This window comes from Thamnophis sirtalis, unplaced genomic scaffold (assembly GCF_051295495.1).
Source record: "Thamnophis sirtalis isolate CommonGarterSnake01/CBP01778 unplaced genomic scaffold, rThaSir2_p1.2 scaffold_6, whole genome shotgun sequence".
Classification (NCBI taxonomy): Eukaryota; Metazoa; Chordata; class Lepidosauria; order Squamata; family Natricidae; genus Thamnophis; species Thamnophis sirtalis.
Genome location: NW_028261386.1, coordinates 121,375,598 through 121,397,034, shown reverse-complemented (window position 1 = coordinate 121,397,034; position 21,437 = coordinate 121,375,598). Strand labels below are relative to the sequence as shown.

General features: G+C 42.7%; 1 protein-coding gene across 3 annotated transcripts in view; it reads right to left on the bottom strand.

The window, feature by feature from the left end:
* Positions 1-21,437, bottom strand: part of FILIP1 (filamin A interacting protein 1) — a 101,748-nt gene that overhangs the window by 52,889 nt on the left and 27,422 nt on the right. For all 3 annotated transcript variants that reach the window (XM_087718855.1, XM_087718856.1, XM_087718857.1), the window contains exon 2: positions 2,721-2,999. In XM_087718855.1, coding sequence (XP_087574981.1) covers positions 2,721-2,993 — 273 coding nt within the window. In that variant the 5' untranslated portion in view covers positions 2,994-2,999. The remainder of the gene's footprint in view (positions 1-2,720; positions 3,000-21,437) is intronic.

The following is a 21,437-nucleotide window of genomic DNA, read 5'->3' as shown; positions in this document are numbered from 1 at the left end:
TTCACATTTCTTGACTTGGCCATTCCAGGGAATATATGAGAATATAGATTAAAAACTCATTCGGGAAATTACTTCATAAAAAATAGAAGAGTCTTTGGAATCTTTATCTCACTAGCAGCTTTTCTTTGAGATTAACAGACCGTGTGAATCGATGCCAATTGAGTTTCCCTTCCATTATTTTGCTAGGATAAGGCTTTCTGCATTTTCTGGTCAGTTTTTCCAGTTGTGCAAGAATATTTAATGTGTAAGGCAGTTACCAGGCAGGTCTATAGTCTCTTGGTAGGGTAGTAATTGTTCCGTTTCTCACCAGTGAATATTGGATGTTGTTCTGAGACAGATGATATCATGCAGATGATGTCACAGAGGCTTAGATGGTGAATAACAGAGCTCTCATTTCCTTATAGAGATCAGGGGATGCTGTTAATGTTTTAGAAGTTGAAGATGAGATTCACAGGGCAGATTTTTCTTTCTCACAAGCAGTGGGAGTGAGGGAGGGGCTGCATCAGGGGTGGGTTCCTGCCAGTTCTAACCTCTTCTATAGAAGAGGTTCCACAAATCTACATTGCCATTTAGAACCGGTTCCAGCTCCCTCCCCCCCGCCCATCCGCACATCATCAAGATGAAGAGCGAGAGGAGGAATTCTGGGAGTTGAAGTCCACAAGTCTTAAAGCTGTCAAGTTTGAACACCCCTGGGGCTTTTTTTCTAAAGTGTTAGGGGTGCAAGGGTCTTGTAACTTGACAGCTTTTAGACTTGCGTGCTTCAAATCTGAGCCAACATTTTGGTTGCTAAGCAAGACTGTTATTAAGTGAGTTTCACCACATTTTACAAGTTGGCCACATCCACCCAGTCACATGGCTGGCAAGCCACCCCCCACCCGGTCACATGGCTGGCAAGCCACTCCCATCTGGTCACATGGCTGGCAAGCCACTCCCATAAAGCAGGCCACACCTACAGAAGAGGTTCTAAAAAATTTTGAAACCCATCACTGGGCTGCATCTAATATCTTACAAGGGTATGTTTTGATAGACTGGAGGTAACAGAACTCTATTCCATCTTCTTCAACTCAATTTAAGTTTCTTTTCAGCAAGATATTTGCTCTCTATCTACACAGTGAGATTCAAGTGGAACCAACCTCCACCATAACATAATAGAACAATAGAAAGACTTTCTAAAGACGAAAGCAGGCTCTTTCCAAAGCAGCCAACCAGAAAGTAGCGATTCAGTTTGTTCTACAGACAAATTATGATCAAGCTACTATTCTAATTCATTGGAAAGACTGGAAGACACTTCTGAGCATGTGCAAGACGCATGCAGAAGCATCTAACCACTACTAGATGCAGCAAATAGGGAGGCGGTGGCTCAGTGGCTAAGACGCTGAGTTTGTCTATCAGAAAGGTCGGCAGTTTGGCAGTTCGAATCCCTAGTGCCACGTAACGGAGTGAGCTCCCCTTACTTGTCCCAGCTTCTGCCAATCTAGCAGTTCGAAAGCACGTAAAAATGCAAGTAGAAAAAATAGGAACCACCTTTGGTGGGAAGGTAACAGCGTTTCATGCGCCTTCAGCATTTAGTCATGCCGGCCACATGACTACGGAGACGTCTTTGGACAGCGCTGGCTCTTCAGCTTTGAAACGGAGATGAGCACCGCCCCCTATTGTCGGGAACGACTAGCACATATGTGTGAGGGGAAACTTTACCTTTTTAGATGCAGCAAATTATAAGCTTTGAGGAAATAAATCACATTGCAAGTGCATGTTGCATGTCACTGAAGTGAATCATAACGTAAAATGTCTCCTCAAAGTAAAGTAAAGTATCTTTCCGGCAGATATCGGTGCTTCTCCTGTAGGCCTAGTCCATGGTTTACCACGTTGTGGGAACGCAGCCATTGTCTTAGCATATTCTGGAATCATATTAGCACTGTAAACTATAGTAGAGGTTAGTTATTTGAGCCAGTGTTGGGTTTCAAAAATTGTTCGAACCTACTCTGTGGGTGTGGCCTCCTTTGTGGGAGTGGCTTGCCACCCATGTGACCGGATGGGAGTGGCTTGCCGCCCATGTGACCGGATATGAAGATGCCGACGACACTTGTCAGAACCACCTTAAATTACCTCACACACAGCACTGGCATGCATAAGAATATGATGTAAACTTGTTTTTTAAAAGGCATCTTTGGTTTGCGTTAAAACAACTTCAACACACGGAATGTTCTGATTGCACCACAAACGCAGTAGTCATTCTTACCTTTCACAGAGGCACTGAGTTTTATAAATATGAGCATGATAGTGTAGAATAATCATATCCAAGGACCAGTGGTGGGTTTCAAAAAAGTTTGGAACCTCTTCTGTAGGTGTGGCCTGCTTTCCGGGTTCACTGGTGGAACCTCTTCTAACCGGTTCGGTAGATTTGATGAACCGATTCTACCGAATAGGTGCGAACTGGTAGGAACCCACCTCTGCTGCGATACTGCATTTTAACCATTGTGCCAATAGGATAGATAGATGATAGATAGACAGGCAGACACAGACTGACTGACAGACGCAGACAGACAGACAGTTTCTTTAGGCTGTGGGCAGAGTTAGCACCTGCAATACTGCATTCTACCCATTGGGCCACCAGGACTCCCAATAAGCAAAGTTTTTTTTTGCTAGGTCACAAACATTTTATTTTATTTTATATTTAACGAACCAACATCTCACAACAAATCATTAGATTTTATACATACCTGTAGTTCTCCTTCCATTATACTCAGGAGCCGGATGAGGTCCTCTTTCGAAAGCTCTATTGATTTCTTGCTTTTTCGCTCATTAGGCCCTTGGAATTTGCCGCGCTGCTTCACAGTTCCTGGACCTAGGAGTTCATCTTCTTTCGGATTAGATTTGTTCTTTCTCTTTGCATCTTCCTGAAAGTTTTGATTTTCTGAAGAGTTCATAATAGTCTTTGACTTGGGTAACTGCTCGTCGGATGAGCTCTCACCACCTTGATTTCGAGATCGCATTTTGATCTAAATAAAAAGGGGAAAAATTAAATGTAAGGCTGGGCAAGTTTCCTTCTACAGTTTGAAAAAAATCACAACTTACCGTATCAATTTGCACAGGAGTCTCAAGACAACCAAGAAGGAATCTGTTGTAATAATCATACTACAAATAGCCTAAACTTTTTCACGTCATTGCAAATAAACATCTGTTTACAACCTTTGACAGAAAATATTATGGGATAGCATCTAAATATAAATTTAGATGCATAAGTGAGCTTCGCTTATTTACTACTGCAATGCAACTGGATTTGGATTTGGATTTGGATTTTAACTTTATTTATATGCCGCCCTTTTCCCTGAGGGGACTCAGGGCGGCTCACAATCCAGGGGGAGGGAAAACAAAACAAGATACACACATAAAGACAATACATCATTAAAAAGCGCAACAGTCATACTATTCGGGTGGGGTTGAAGTCTTTAGCCCCAGGCCTGTTGGGACAGCCAGGTTTTTAAGGCTATGCGGAAGGTCTGGAGGGTGGTGAGGGTACGAATCTCCACGGGGAGTTCATTCCATAGGGTCGGAGCAGCCACCGAGAAGGCTCTCCTCCGGGTAGTTGCCAGTCGACATTGACCGGCTGATGGAATTCGGAGGAGGCCTAATCTATGGGATCTTATTGGCCTAGTGGAGGTAATTGGCAGTAGGCGGTCTCTCAAGTACCCAGATCCAATACCATGAAGGGCTTTAAAGGTGACAACAAGCACCTTGAAGCGCACCCGGAGATCAACAGGTAGCCAGTGCAGTTCGCGGAGGATAGGTGTTACGTGGGTGAAACGAGGTGCACCCACGATCGCTCGCGCGGCTGCATTCTGGACCAACTGAAGTCGCCGAATGCTCTTCAAGGGCAGCCCCATGTAGAGCACATTGCAGTACTCTAGCCAACTGTGATGGAAATTGCTGTAATGGGTCACTAGGAAAAGAAAAAGGAAAGGCATTGCATGGCTGCATGATATAAGTTTTCTGGACTCCCTAAAACTTAGGGGAGTTTTGAGAAAGAAACTCCCATAAGGGAAGAAGGATTCTAAATTTTAAGGAAAATTCAGAAGCATTTCGTTGCTTTCAGGAGGACCAAAGCACCTTTCGAAGCTGCTTCACAAACACAGTTGCTGCAGCTTCTAAAAACGTAGCAGTGAATTTCTTTTGCATCATTATGAGGCCACCTTAATGATGGCAATACAAAGCCATTCTTTGCTTAACAATATTGTAAAGCAGTAATCATAGTATATGAGTTTCACAGAACATGCTAAGCCCAGCAAAGCACAATATAAAATAGTGCAATATGTGAATCCAAACAAGTATTGGTGTTGTTATTTTTCTTTTCATTTTGCCACTTTGCCGTATTAATTTAGGTTTACCAGATTTGACCTTTTAAATTTTGTTTGGTTTTGCTAATTTTGCATATATCAGTAATTTTGTACTGTTAAACAGCTTGATAAGAAGATGGAGTGCAAATGTTTTAATCCCATGAAATATATCATCAGTTTAATCAACCGGAAACCATTCTGAAAACAGATAAGGATGGCATGGCAACATATTTTTGAGTGATTTCATTACTGCTCTGTTATATTATTAGTGTCATGGTTAAGGCATTACGTTAGAAACTGGGACACTGGCAGTGCTAGTCCCTCCTTAGGGACGAAGCCTTCTGGGTGACAATCACTTCGTAAGACAGGTTTGGGTGCTGTCACAGATGCGTGCTCCCAGGATAACATCAATTTATGTTTCACATAAGTAGAACAATAATCACACCGTAAATATTAAAGGCAGCACATTAATATGAACTGACAGTACACCATCTCAATGTTTTATTTTTTTTTAAAAAATACTATCTCAACACATTCAGCTAAAAAGTGAATGACATTATGAGGAACTGACGTATCTTTAGGGAAAAAATTCCAGGATTATGTGCGAGAATACTTGCACATAGGCAGATAAATTCTGATTGTGAGACAAGAGGACAAAGCTGAGATAAAGTAAAATTAAATGAACAGAACAAGTACAGCAGGGGAAATACCTACAAGAGGAAAGATTGTTAATACCAACTATCATGTAGAATAACCTTTAGGGCTATGAGGGCGAACCTATGACACCAGGGGTGGGTTTCAACCGGTTCACGGCGGTCCCCGCGAACCGGTTGGTCGGCGAACCCGGAAGTAAGTAACTTCCGGGAACGGTGAAGGGCCCACCCGCCTGCCCATGTTCCTTACCCAGTTTTGACGAGTTCTGCGCTTTCACGCATGTGCAGGACGCATACAGCGCCTGCGCGATCCTCCAGGAGCAGCTGGAGCATCGCACAGACGCTAGTACGCATGCGTGCGCTGCGTGCATGCACGAGGACGCCGCCGGCCCCATTCCAACCAAACCGGTTGGAACAGGGCGAGAAATCCACCCCTGTATGACACGCATGCCACAGGTGGCATGCAGAGCCCTCTCTGGGGGCACGCAAGCTATTGCCCCAACTCAGCTCCACCGTGCATGTACACATGTACCTCCTGCTGACCAGCTGGTTTTGGGGTCTCTGTCACACATATGCAGGGGGTGGGGTGCATTCAAAGGGTCACACATGTATGTGGGGGGGTGGGGGGGAGTGAGGGGGTCATATGAACATGGTGTGTGTGTGCATATATGCGGGAGGGACGCATACAGGGGGGTCGTGTGCATGTGCGGGAGGGCGGGGCACATAGGGGGTGTCAGGTGCATTGCGTTATGGGTGTGTACGCACGCTTTTGGCCCGCGGTGATAAAAAGGTTAGCCATCACTGCTTTAGGGGGTGCATGATTATAAAACTTAATATTTCATCTTTGGAAGGATGTGGAGACAATTTATGATACTTTCAGTTTGGGTTTCCAGGACATATGAGTCAGGGAGGTAATTGTTGGAGTATAGCCTCAAGACTTTACATGGTCTAAGGCAGGGGTATCAAACTTGCGGCCCCTGGGCTGGATGCGTCATGTGCTGGCCACGCCCATTCCCCATTAGCAAAGGGGGGAAAATTCATGAAACATCACATGCCGACAATGTGACCCCACAAGTTTGACACTCCTGGTCTAAGGCAGTGGTGGGATTCAAATAATTTAACAACCGGTTCTCTGCCCTAATGACCATCTGGGTGGGCGGGGCTCAGTGGTCATGTGACTGGGTGGGCGTGGCCAACTCAAGATCACTCAGGTCGATGGACGCTTTGCCTTAGCTGTTACAATGTAATAAGGGTTAACCGGAGAGGCAGTTTCTCTAAGCAGGGAAATAAAGATTAGGCTAGAAACAACACTAGAATGTTTCCTTCCTGCCTTCCTTACAGGATTAGCTCTGTAAAGTGGAAAAAACAAAAGGAGATTTCTTCCAACAACTGGTTCTCTGAACTACTTAGAAAGTTACCAACCGGTTCTCCCAAATAGGTGTGAACTGGCTGAATTCCACCACTGGTCTAAGGTAAAATGTCTCCACTGGGATTTTGGTGAGTCCTGTCACCCATACTAGTGGTTTACAGCAGCTTCCAAAGTCATCCAACTATCATTGTGCCATAGTAAAAGTAATAAGGATAGATTTTATATCTCTTCAATTATGTCTGAATAATACCGGTGGAGCATCACCCTAACCACTGGGAAAGTGGTTCAAGTAGGCTTATATATCAGTGATGGCCTGTTGAGCAGCTGATCTTCTTAAAATTTTTATTTCTCACTGTTTTTTGGGGGGGGCACTGTTTTAAATTTTTATTTTAATGCTGCTTTTCTATTCAAAATGAATAATCAATAATAACCTCAGCAAGACTGCTGGTGGCGCAATACTGGAAGAAGGAAGATTTGCCTACTATTCAAGAATGGACATTAAAAATAACAAACCTAGCAGAGATGGCTAAAATATCAGCATATCTCAAGGACCATTCAAATGAGAGATATAAACTGGAGTGGAGAAGATGGATTGACTATACTCAAAATAAATATGGGACTAAGAAATTCCAGATAGTTTATGACTGAAGAAACAAGGAATGGCATAATCTGTTTAGAGCTAGCCTAGCAAAGAGGAGTTAAAGCTCAAATGAAAGATGATACTAACTTTTTAAAAAGTTTATCTTAGAATATCTTTGTTAAAGATTTATACCCTGTATTGGTTCTGGGAAGTGGGGGAGGGTTGTGGGGAGGGTTGTGGGGGGAGAGTAGGGGGAGGGAGGTAAACATTTGTAAAAGTTTTTTTTTCAAAATTTTCAATAAAAAAATGAATAATCAAGGAGTCTAATACTTCACGGTGCAAAAAATATATTAAAATTAAAAGCAAGTAACCTTTTTTGAGTGATGGAGTCAAAAGTATCCGGAAAAACCACAGATTGCTTTATGGTGTTCTTTCGTTTAATTTTGTTTATTTTCACATAGGCCTCTTAAATGTATGTTTTGGTGCACTCTGGTTACATACATAATGTTCTGAAGGACTGTTTATATTTTAATATTAGAGGGTTTTAACTGGAAAATAAAGGTATAAAATTCATCTTAAAATTAAAGGAAATAAAATGAAAGGAAATGAACTGTAATTCTTTATTTTGCTGCAGCTCTTACTGGATAGTAGCTTTCTTTCATAGCTGTATAGCAAATATAGATAACTTCTTTTCAGAAAGAAAGAAGCTCCCCTCCCTTTTTTTTTCCTGACAGTGCATTTTCATTTTATTTCTCCCCCCCCCCCCCAAAAGATAGCCAGGCTAATCCATGAGGACTGGACTGACATTTAGCTGTGATGCTGTTGGCCGATTAGGCCTGGATCCAGCAGAGGTGAAATGTCACATAGGAATGTGGGGCTAGACAAGAAGGAAATGGTCTGGAAGGGAGCCTTCTGCGTCTGTAATGCATTACCAGCTGGCAAATGTGACAGGAAAAGAAGGAATAATAATCTGTCTAGATGGGAATGTTCTTTGCTAATCACCAGTTAGGGAGTTGTGATCTCTTGCTTGCTTATTGTGCTGGTAGGAAGGGCCATGGGTGTGAGCCAGGCTACCTGAGGTCATAGTTCCTGGGATTTGCAATCTGGCTAACCCAGCATTCCTTCAGAGTTACCTGGGGACAGCTTAATGTATAGACCAGGGGTGGGGGACAATGGCTCCTTTATGAATTATGGACTTCAACTCCCAGAATTCCTGAGCCAGCTATGCTGACTCTGAAGGATTTACCTATCATTCATAGCCCATTTCCATCCCAAACAATACTTTTGCTTCCCTGTGCAGTTATGAACGAGGAGGCAGATTTTAGAGTGATGCCATGAAGGGTGAGATGTCTGTTCTTTCCTATATTTCTGGTATTTATTTATTTATTTATTTGTCTTGTATGCCGCCCACTCCCGGAGGACTCAGGGCGGCTCACAAAAGACAAGGGAAAGGGGGGAACGAGACAAAGACAACATATTAAAAACAAAACCAACATTCACAATTTCCGTGGAGGTAGATGCTTCTCAGCTCCCCCCAGCCTGCTGGAACAGCCAGGACTTGGTGGCTTTGCGGAAGGCCGGGAGGGTAGTAAGGGTCCAGATCTCAACAGGGAGCTCGTTCCAGAGGGCCGGAGCTGCAACAGAGAAGGCTCTCCCCCGGGGAGTCGCCAGCCGACATTGGCTGGCAGATGGAATCCGGAGGAGACCCAACCTGTGCGATCTAATTGGTCTGTGAGAGGTAATTGGCAGGAGGCGGTCTCTCAGATACCCAGGTCCGATGCCATGTAGGGCATTATAGGTGACGACCAGCACCTTGAATTGAACCCCAATTGAATCTGTGGTTGGGGTCTTTTTCTCTTTCTATCCATCCACTCTATTGTTAGTATGGCTTAGTAAGGGAAGAAAGCAAAGAGGAAATCATTTGAGTGTGAGTGTGTATATGTGTGTATGTGTGTCAGAGAGAGAGAGAGGGAGGGAGGGAGGGAGAGAGAGAGAGGGAGGGAGAGAGATAATATACTGTCATGTACACTTCAAAGATTTTATGGATTATGGATCTTCCTGATGTTTAGTTTGAATGGTACCATTGTCTTAAGTGACATTTCTTGAACAACCCAGACTAAAGTTTTGAAATTGCTATTAAAATTACAAGACTCCATTCAGTACCAAGAGCCAGCTGATAGTGTAAATGTGTAAATGACAAAACTCCAGGTACAAGTTGTAGTAGCAGCAGCTACTAATTTAGGGGAATTAGAGGGATTATGAATTGAAATTTTCTTCTTTACACTTTTTGACCACACAGTCTTTGCACTTTTTTGACCAGTTTGTTAAAATCAGGAAAAGGCTATTTAGGATCCTGGTCGTAATTTTATGTACGAACTTTAGGTTAATTTTTCTTCCTGAATATCTTTTATTGTACAATAACCATAAGGACATATTCTTTTTTTGTTGTTGTTGGATTGTTCCTGAGTTGAGCATAGGAAAAACAATGTTGGACTCGATAAATCTTGACTGGGAAAATTTCCGGTGGCTGGGAACCACATGTGGCATTTTTGAGAGACTGAGGGCAGTGGCTGGTGATGTAATGTCGGTGACAGGATGTGCTATATATTGTGAGTAAATTAGAGATTTTCTCTGGTTTTAGAACTACATTAAAGGAACCTTGATATTGATTCTTCATAGTTGTAATCAAAGGGATTATGGGAACCTCTAATTCCCTCATATTTTTGAGATGGGGTTTCCAGGAAACGGACAACAGCTCTCTAAATCAATGATGCACCATCTATTGCCTACAATCTCTTGTCTACAGGTTCATGCAGTCCTCTAACGCAGAGCCCCCCTGTGCTATACCACCCCCCCGGCACATGCATGCCCAAGCTCCCAGCATAGCAATAGCAATAGCAGTTAGACTTATATACCGCTTCATAGGGCTTTCAGCCCCCTCTAAGCGGTTTACAGAGTCAGCATATTGCCCCCAACAATCCAGGTCCTCATTTTACCCACCTCGGAAGGATGGAAGGCTGAGTCAACCCTGAGCCGGTGAGATTTGAACAGCCGAACTGCTGAACTGCAGTCAGCTGAAGTAGCCTGCAGTGCTGCATTTAACCACTGCACCACCTCGGCTCTATATCTCTGCCCCCTCCCCTATACATGCATGCACATCTTCCACATGTGCGCCTCCACTGCGCATGCAAGGCAGAGACCCGAAAACCAGCTGGCCAGCAGGAGGCGAGCTTGGATGTGTGGTGGAGCTCAGCTGGGGTGACGATTCACGTGCCCACAGAGAGGACTCTGTGTGCTATCTGTGGCACACGTGCCATAGGTTCCCCATCATGGATATATATTGTAGGTATATTTACTTATTCTCCATTTAAGCATTGTTTACTAGAGTAACCTACTGTCTGCATTCACTATGAATGCTAAAATAAACCAAGAATATCAGTGACACAAAACACAACAATATCCCGATTTCTCCCAAAAAATATGTACGGGATTCGGGATATTGTATGAAGATAGACAAAAGAAAGAGATTTCTAACTCCTTCTGGCAACTCAAGTTCTGAATATATAAGTATTCTAGGATCTACTCCCAAGGATGGGATGGCAGAATAAGTAAACATGAGTGGATTTCTTCTAATCCAGTGGGATTCTTGGATCATTTCCCAGTTCCTTTCATTATACTGTAACTCATTTAAATTAAGTCAGTCTATTGGTCTCTATTGTGGCCCAGCAGGAACCATTGGAGCTGCCACCAGACTCCGACAGCGAGGGGCCCTATGAGTCGGCTCTGGAGGATGTGGAGGACCCTGGACAGGGTTCCGACTCTGAGCAGGGCACAGAGAGGCTGGTTGGCCACCAGGAGGTGCCTGAGCCTTGGACTAATGGGGCAGAGACAAGGGAGAGTGATTCGGACGCCAGCAGTGAGTTGTTCCTGGATGCCCGGCACCGAAGAGCTAATAGGCGTCAGGAACAGTTGCGCAAGTACAGGAGGTAATTGCATTCAGCTGGTGGTCATTTGGCTCCTCTCCAGACTATAAAAGGACTGCTTGTGCACACGCCCCTCTTGCCTAAGTCAACGCAGGAACTAATGTTGGAGAACATTATTGTGAGCTTGGAAAGCTGGATTGCTGCCACGGTTTATCTGTGCTGGATTGCTGCCCAAGCTTGTCTGTGCCGGTTTGCTGCCAAGGACCTGTCTGTCTGTTAATTAAATGGCGTAACTTATCTTTGGCTCGGAGTGTGCTTTGGTGTGGAACGAGGGGGGTCAGAACATGTCTCTATAACCCAGCATTTTTTATTCCAATTACCTAGAAAATACTTCACAGCTATCTGATCCTTTTCACTGGAGATGTCAAGACTAAACCAGAGGTGATAGTCAGCAGGTTCTGACCAGTTCTGAAGACCAGTAGTGGAAATTTTGAGTAGTTCGGAGAACCGGTAAATATCGCTTCTGACTGGCCCCGCTCCCATCTATTCTCTGCCTCCCGATTCCCTCCCTAGCTGATCGGGAGGGAAGGGGGATTTTGAAGTAACTTTCCCCTGGAGTGGGGTGGGAATGGAGATTTTACAGTATCCTTCCCCTGCCACGCCCACCGAGCCACACCCCCCCCCCAAGTCATGCCATGCCACTAAGCCGCACCCACAGAACCGGTAGTAAAATATTTTGAACCCCATCACTGGACTAAACCCAGGACTTTCTCTGCATGAAATCCATTTGTCCTCCTGCAAATCTAATTCCTCCCTGTATGTAGGGCAGATGGCGGCTACCTTTAGATCTTTTATGACAGTGTGCCACAAAACATTAATTCTGTCCAGGGAAGATGTCTGGGTTCTACAAGCTGTGTATTGCTGGGCCTGTAACCTCCATGTCTCTTTAGGTTTTTCTGCTGCTTTGAACAACAAGGGTCTGTTTGTAAGCCATATTACCTATTACTTTGGGGGGGTGGCGATGCTATTTTCCCTACTTCCATTGCCTTGCAGCCATTCCTCTTCATTCCTTATTCTCAATCACTCACTCCTGCTTCACCCCAACCTTCTCACCCACACCTGTTAGCCCAGATGATGTGGGAAAGAATGCCCCCCTCAAGCTCTTTACAACCCTCCCTTCGGGACTGTGACTTCTCACCAGGCTATTTTGGGAACCTGGCTTAAGAGTAGTAGCTGTCGTGGTGGATTGGATGAGGTGCCTCCTGCTTCATCCTGCATTTTACTCCACTCTTCAAACCTGTCATCCAAGCTATTCTTAGACAAAGTTTTAGTGCTCTTTAAACAACACACCAATTCTATGTTTTAAAAGTGGCTTGAGAGATCCGAGACACGGAGCACTTCCATGCCTAATCTCATTTCTCCCAGACACCCACATACACATACATCAGAGGTGGGTTCCTACTAGTTCGCACCAGTTCGGTAGAACCGGTTCGTCAACTTCTACCGAACTGGTTAGAAGAGGTTCTACCAGAAAGCAGGCCACACCTACAGAAGAGGTTCCAAAAAAATTTGAAACCCACCACTGACACACACAGAGACAGACAGACAGACAGACAGACAGACAGACTCACATAGAGAGAGAAAGAGAAAGAAAGGAAGAAAGAAATAAAGAAAAAAGAAAGAAAAAGTGAGAGAGAGATGAAAGAAAAAAAGGAAAAAGGGACAGAGAGACAAAAGGAGAGAGAGAGAGAGAGAGAGAGAGAACACATGGCCGGCAAGCCACCCCCACCAGGTCACATGGCCGGCAAGCCACTCCCACAAAGGAGGCCACACCCACAGAGTAGGTTCAAAATTTTTTTGAAACCCACCACTGACACATACCTACACATAGTAAGAACAAAAACAATTGATGATAGTTTTCCCCACCAGCAAATAAAACCAGGGAGATTTACCAATTATTTTTCCTAAACCGTTTAACTATGTTAAAACATTTAAAAGGACAGGAACAAAATCCATCCTCCACGGTTCTCAATCTGTCATACCCAGACCCCTGGGAGGGCCAAGATTTTGTCACAGGAGGTCCGAAAAGGCTTGAAGAATAGTTATGATTTAAATCTTGGCCACCAAAGGTATTTAAAGAGGGTCGGCGGGGAAGAAAAGGTTGAGAACCACTGCTCTACCCTCATTCCTCAAGCAGAATAGAATAGGATCAAGCAGAATGAGATGCCACCGTCAGGCCTAGAAGCCATCTTTTACACTGGGCCTTCAGGCCTGCCACATTTGCTGCAGTGGGGAAATGGGAGGGGAGATTATATAGCGTATGGGTGATATGTAGTCAAAATAACATTCTTTTCTCAGAGAATCAAGGACACCTTGCCCTGCAGCTGTGATGATGTAACTGGGAGGTATCTCCAGTTTCGGATAGTGCCTGATTGGATTGTGTAATGAACATGTGGGTGATGGGCAGGGACTTGGGTGGGGAAAACCTGGAAACTTTCAGATTTGGGTTTTCCAAGGTGTGCCAATTGACATCTCTAATAAAATGGGACTTTGAGGAAACTCAAGCCTCAGAGTCTTCTTTCGTTGGGTGTGTCTGTCACGATTCGTTGGAATCCTGACAGCCACCTTTTACCATCTGAAGGACATTATTAACACAGTTGTGAAGGACAGCCCCAAGCAGAGGTGGGTTCCTACCAGTTCGCACCTATTCGGTAGAACCGGTTCGTCAAATCTACCGAACCGGTTAGAGGAGGTTCCACCAGTGGACCCGGAAAGCAGGCCACACCTACAGAAGAGGTTTCAAACTTTTCTGAAATCCACCACTGGTCCTTGGATATGATTATTCTACACTATCATGCTCATATTTATAAAACTCAGTGCCTCTGTGAAAGGTAAGGATGACTACTGCGTTTGTGGTGCAATCAGAACATTGCGTGTGTTGAAGTTGTTTTAACGCAAACCAAAGATGCCTTTAAAAAAACAAGTTTACATCATATTCTTATGCATGCCAGTGCTGGGTGTGAGGTAATTTAAGGTGGTTCTGACAAGTGTCGTCGGCATCTTCCTATCCGGTCACATGGGTGACAAGCCACTCCCATCCGGTCACATGGGTGGCAAGCCACTCCCACAAAGGAAGCCACACCACAGAGTAGGTTCGAACAATTTTTGAAACCCACCACTGGTCCCAAGTCATGTAATCCTCTCACTCAATTCGCGATTAGTCTTCTGCTGACAACATCCTCATCATCTGATTTTGATCTGAAGCTCTTATTACTATTTTAATAAAATGTATAAGTCAAAGTCACTTGATACTCCCAGCTATATATCAAATATAATTATCAAACAAAACAGAAATGTCTCGAGATGGAAATTATTTTTTAAACACTCAGAATTCTATGTGATTGATCCTTGGACAGCTCTTTTTTTATATAAAGATTTTTTTTTATTATTTTTGAATAAACACAGACACAGAGATTTCTTTCCACTAATTTTTTTTGCGGGGGGAGCCCTGCAGGACTTAGTGGGATTTCCTTTTATGCGTAGATCGAGATTGCACAGTAACATTTTCAGTTAGCAATAGCAATAGCAGTTAGAGTTTTATACCGCTTCATAGGGCTTTCAGCCCTCTCTAAGCGGTTTACAGAGTCAGCATATCGCCCCCAACAACAATCCGAGTCCTCATTTCACCCACCTCGGAAGGATGGAAGGCTGAGTCAACCCTGAGCCGGTGAGATTTGAACAGCCGAACTGCAGAACTGCAGTCAGCTGAAGTACCCTGCAGTGCTGCATTTAACCACTGCGCCACCTCGGCTCTCATATTAGTTAGTTCTCATATCAGTTGTGCAATTTTAAGATCTAAACTGATTATAATCTTGTTTCTTGCTTCCTATATTACACTTACTGTAATAGCATTCATTGCAGGTCAACATTATTTGAAAAGCTCAGTCGTGTTTTTATTGCCTCATGGAAAACTAGATGCTTTGTGACATAAGGAGAATGACAAGCACAGAGACTGCAAATCAGCCTAAGATTAATGTACCAAGTACATTATATGACAATCAGATAATCTGATAATCAGAATTGCAGAAAAAAAAACAATTACTGCCAACCTGCCTTCCATTGAAGACCTGTACACTGCACCAGTCAAAAAGAGGGCCGTGAAAATATTTACAGTCCCCTCACATCGTGGACATAAATTGTTTCAAATCCTACCCACAAAACAATGCTATAGAGCATTGCACACCAAGACAACTAGACACAAGAACAGTTTTTTTCCCCAAATGCCATCACTCTGCTAAAGAAATAATTCCCTCAACACTGTCAAACTATTCACTAAGGCTGCATTACTATTAGTCTTCTCACTGTTCCTATCACCCATCTCCTCCCACTTATGACTGCAGGACTGTAATTTTGTTGCTTGTATCTTTATGATTTATATTGATATTGATTGTTGCTTGATCGCTTATTTGTACCCTATGACGATCATTAAATGTTGTATCTTAGGATTCTTGATGAATGTATCTTCTCTTTTTAATGTATCTTCTCTTTTTATGTACACGGAGAGCGTATGCACCAAAGACAAATTCCTTGTGTGTCCAATCACACTTGGCCAATAAAGAATTCTATTCTATTATTTGATTCTATTCAAAATATAAAATATAATGCATTTATTTTAGCAAAATACAAACGAATGTGCAACAATTAAATTCCTCTATTGTCATTCTTATCAAGTTGAGTAATTAGTTTCACTGTGTAAAATGTCTATTATATTCATATATACTTTGCGTGAAAATTATTCGTGTGAAAATTATTATTTACAAGTAGCAAACATTTATTGTATAATAAATCATTTTCTTTATTTCTTTATTCAAGCATAAGTTCCTCTTTCATTTGGGGAAAATATTTATTTTTAAAACATGCACGAGAACATAATGAGGTGCAACCTTCCAGAATGACCTTTGGTTATTCTAGAAACGTCATGTTTGCTGCAGCTTTATTTAATACTGGTTGTAGATGCCAAGATTCATTCATCATAGCTAGGAAATTTTTGAGCTTTCAGGCAAGCTATCCAAACAAAGACCTGAACAATTCAGAAAAAGCTTAAATGGAAAAGTCAATTTCCAACTTCCCTCCCTGAAAACACCTAAATAAAGTGTGTATTTGACTTACAACAGACAAGATGTTTTAACAGAAAACTCTGGCAAGCATCCATCGGCACTGGCAGACAAGTTTGTTTATTTGCATCATTTTTCTTGCCATTACAATCTGATGTAAGGTTGCAAGTTCTTGATAATCTGATATAACTACCTAGAGCAGTGTTTCTCAACCTTATCAACTTGAAGATGTCTGGACTTCAACTCCCAGAATTCCCCAGCCAGCATTCGCTGGCTGGGGAATTCTGGGAGTTGAAGTCCAGACATCTTCAAGTTGATAAGGTTGAGAAACACTGACCTAGAGATCCAGTAGAACTCCAAAGATCGTGAGATAACTAAGAACTTAATTCATTGTACGCCAGAATATCACATGCAAATACAGCAGAGTTTCTAATTAGGCATCTGTGAACTGCTAAAAATTCTCTTCTCTTCATTGCTGCAATATAAGTAGGGTATGAATAAGACATGACATGATAGCAGTATTTCAGGGGCTATCACAAAGAAGAGGGGGTCAACTTATTTTCCAAAACACCAGAAGACAAGAAACAATGGATGGAAACTAATCAAGGAGAGATGCAATCGGGAATTAAGGAGAAACTTCCTAACAGTGAGAACAATTAACCAGTGGAACAGCCTTTCCTCCAGAAGTTGTAGGGGCTTCATCATTGGAGGTTTTTAAGAAGAGACTGGACAGTCACCTGTCTGAAATGGTGTAGGGCAGGGCTGTCAAACTCCCAGCCTGGAGGCCGGATGTGTCACGTGCTGGCCACACCCATGCCTGGTTTAGTGAAAGGGGGGAAGTCCCAATATGTCATGTGACACCGCTGTGACAACAGGAGTTTGACACCCCTGGTATAGAATCTCCTGGTTGAGCAGGGAGTTGGACTAGAAGACCTCCAAGGTCCTTTCCATCTCTATTCTGAGTGATTGAAGACATTATTCAAGTCTGGTGATTCTTTCTACGCATTATTTTTAATGACGTCAAAGCAAAATTTAGGATTTTATATTTATATCTCATATCTAATGTAACAAGGGCAAAACCTTTTTTAAAAAGTTCAAATTACCTTGTTTTCATTCTTAAGGTATGCATGTCTTTGCTGCAAGTCTTTCAAACAAAAATATTTATCATATAAGCTTTTTAAAGTGTAACTCTCAGAGTTTCCATACAACTTTCAATAACTGATTTTTTTTTTAATTGAGGAAAGATTAATGTTAGTGGATGCTAATAACACTATTCACATTGCTGGGTTTTCCTAGAGGAGGGAGCTCCCAACTGCCTCTCAACAGAATTTGTGATAGAATTTTTAATTTCCTTTTCTTAACTAGAAAATCCAGACCCATCTTGGACAATAACGTTTCACCCATATAGGCGACTTCAAGGAAGATGTCTCTCTTTTTTACTTCCATGCCATTTTACTTCGATTCCCCACATTCTTTATTAACATCAAAAATCAGATGGTGTAACAGCAGAAGAGACAAAGAAATCTGAAACCCCCTTTTCACTATGTATATGGAATGCAATGGATGCGCGATTAATACACCGGGCAAGGTCATGTGAAGAACACATTCATCACAAACCATCAGAGACATTGTTGGTAAAAACCCACACAAAACAAACAAGAAAGATGTAGAGGGAAGTGAGTTGGCTAAAGTTGATGTAATGAATTTTTTCTCAGGCTGTTCTGACCGAGGCTTCCCAAGAGCATGAAGCAAACGCTTTGTCCCGACAAAAACCCCTTTTATTAATTTACTGTGAATTCTGCTCATTCACATCCAGCAAAGTCTTTTAAGGGAGGATTTACAGTCACAGACCTTATCTGGGCTTGGAGAGCTGCTAGGCCAATATCTGCAAAACTTGGCAAGGAGTATAGGAGAGTCACAAACCAATTAAGCAAACTAATTGTCTCCGGCAAACTCCCCTTTCGCTCTCTTTTATTCTGTCTGGGAGTGGCCACTTATTGTCCACCTGTAGCCTTATTCCCAAGTCGACCCCTGCTCTTTAGCTGTTCCCTTCGTCTGGCAACTCTGCGCATGCGCACACTGGGAACAGGCTCCAGCTGTTTGTCTGCCTCACTGATGTCTGACTCTGAAGGCAGCTGATAACTGGTATATGGCTCTGGCCCCCTCTCTGCCTCCGACACAGGGCCCTCATCAGAGCCTTCCCCAGACTCCAGGACTGGGCCATGTTCCTCCCCAACCTCCTCAGTGTCAAAAATCTACTGCCAGCTCTGCTGGCCACTGGTGGACCACAACTTAGTCTCTGGCTTTTCATGCTCTTATTCAGTGAACCTATAAAGCAGAGCTTTTTGTTAAGTCTACCCCTGTGTAATGTATATTGGAAGCTTAGCTAATATTTTTATTTTGTGCATTGTGGCAACGATTCAGGAACTTGACAAATTTGGGCATCAGGACTAAGCACCTGAATAGTAGCACTGAATACTATAAGTCCCAAGGGCAACAGAGTATAAATGTTCCTGGAGAGACTTGGAGGATCTCATAGCATAGTTGTTACGTCAACCAGAAAACCAGTTTGACCTAAGAGGGTGCATGAGGACAAACATTGCTTATCCCATTTCAGAATTACATTGAGGCCAGGGCTCATCAGCAACATGTTGTTGAATGTTGAATGTTGATTTTATTTATATGCCGCCCTTTTCCCCGGAAGGGGACTCAGGGCGGCTCACAAGTCAACCAGGGAAGGGGGATACAAACAAAAAATTAAAACGACACAAAACAATGCATAATTTAAAATACACAACAGTCATACCAATTCGAGACGGGGGCAACAGTTCTTTAGCCCCAGGCCTGTCGGAACAGCCAGGTTTTAAGGGCTTTGCGGAAGGCCTGGAGGGTGGTGAGGGTTCGAATCTCCACGGGGAGTTCGTTCCAGAGGGTCGGAGCAGCCACAGAGAAGGCTCTCCTCCGGGTAGTCGCCAGTCGACACTGGCCGGCGGATGGAATTCGGAGGAGGCCTAATCTGTGGGATCTAATCGGTCTAGTGGAGGTAATTGGCAGCAGGCGGTCTCTCAAGTACAACATCTACAAAGTTTAACAATCAAAAATTCACAAAGTTAAAAACTCTTGTATATAGCAACTTTCTGAGGCTACATTCATTATACTGACAGATGGATGGACAGTCAGACAGAGATAGATATAGATATGATATACACCCACACAAATGCGCACATATACATATGCGCGCACGCTCTCACACACACGTACACACATGATCTGCTTGTCTGTCTGTCTGTCTTGATCATTTGTCTGACACGAGACATCACAATTTGTTATACTGTTTGGTGAAGGCAACTTTTGGAATTCGCCGACATGGCACTACGTCAACCAAAGTAAATCCTGACAGTATGTTCTGAACACTCACGAAGAGTTCCTGTAATTAAAACACTGTGCCACGTGTAATTTAACTCTACCTCACTTCTCTTTTTCTAGAGCTAAATGAAAATGTTTGCTTTCTACCATTCTACACAGGGACTTTTTAATAGTCTGATGCTGGAATGATTCATTAGTGCCTCTTTAGTGAATTGCGCAGCATCAACTCCGCAAGTGTTTTTTTTTTAAATGCATGCACACCCTTGTGAGGAAATGTGAGGGGAGGGGGGGGGTGGAGAGACCAAATAGCTATTCCTGTAAGGACTGAGGCACAGTTATTAATTATTATCTGTCAGCCAGGATATCAATCAGGCTGATAATTCATTTTTTCGCAAGAACAGTGGGAAAGCATGCCACAGCCATGATGTGACTTCTCTTGATCTACTCTCTTTCCCAGCACATTCCAAGATTGTGAAAATCTCCACAGAGCCAATACTGTGAAATGATTTCCTATTCATCCATGATTACTACGAAATGATTAGATGGAAATTTTCTTTTCCCTCATGTAAAGTAAATGAAAGTCAGCTACAGTCCCCTATTAAAACTTCAGGTGCAGAATATTTCCACCTCCTCAGGAAATTGGCTGATTCATAAGGGTTTCCAGTATAACTGAATTCTGTGTGCACATTAATATTTTTCCCTACTTCACCTACCCCTTTTAATGGCAACCGTAGATAATATAACTAAGCAATTGGTCCAAGTTGCTTTGGTAAACTTCTTGATTCAGGAGGAAGTTTAAGTCTTCTGATCCACACTGGTTATTAAATACCATATTGCTATTTCCTCATTGAATATATATGATGGAGTCAATAACAATATATCAATGAGAACCGAATGAGTCTTTTTAAATAATTATAACTTCAAAAGTGACAGCAGAATGCAGAGAAATTAAGGAGCACTTGCCAAGATATCCAATTAAACATCAGAGTTTGTTTAATTTGCGCAAATAATTCTGTGTTGGAAAAATTACATAAGAGCTGAGTTAGGCAAGGCAGCAATCAGCAGTTCTCAGGCTAGAGAAGACCTTTTACATAAACATGTCTGAGCTGCCCCGGGCCATCAAATTAATTGCCAAGGAACTGTTCACTTGGAAAGTCAGGAGAAAAAAAATGCTTCTATTTTTCCCCCCATCAAGCTTTTTATTTTATAACATATAAAAATTCCATGTTCAATTAAACAGTGTGTTGTCTGGGTACAAATAGTTTTAGGAGATAGTAATCAAAATATTTACAAACAGTATTCATTAGATTAGTATTGATTCTGTTGTGTAGTACAGTTTCCTCTCTGGTCCGTTTGGCTAGGGGGGCGTGTCCTTGTTACTGATTGGTTACCTGTTTGACAGCTGGGGTATATAAAGAGCTGTCAAACAGGGCTCAGCCGTTGCCAGTTAGCTAATACGCGTGAATTGTGAAGTGCCACGTTAGGCAACCTGTTAGAAATAAACTGTTAGCTGACTTGAAGTCCTGGCTTGCCTCCATTTGTCTGACTGCGTTCTCTCAGCTAGAACAGATTCTATAATAACAGTAACAACAACAACAACAACAACAACAACAACAACAACAACAACTGGAGCATCACTTGAACACCATTGGCATTGACAAATGCCAAGGCGGCTTTATTTGGAACTACTTCCATCCTGAGACGATATCTGTAACACACCATCCAACATCCAGATTTGCCTATCCCAGGTCCTTGATAAGGACTCAATAGGTAGACAAAAATGCCAAACCCAGACTGAACATCTGGCTGACTGTGCGAATTGCTGTTCCTAAGGATGCCAGAGTCGAAGAAAAAGAACTAGAAAAAATAATGAAATATCGCAACCTGGCCATCGAAACTACACGGCTATGGATGAAGCATGTAACAGTGATATTCATTGTCATCGGGGCACTTGGCACCATGTCCAAGAATTTTATAAGATACATCAACAAATTGCAGCTTCCTGCAATAACACCAGCGGAACTGCAAAAAAACTGTGCTACTCGGAACATCTTATATTTTAAGAAGATACTTGGTTGATACCCAGGACACTGGCAGC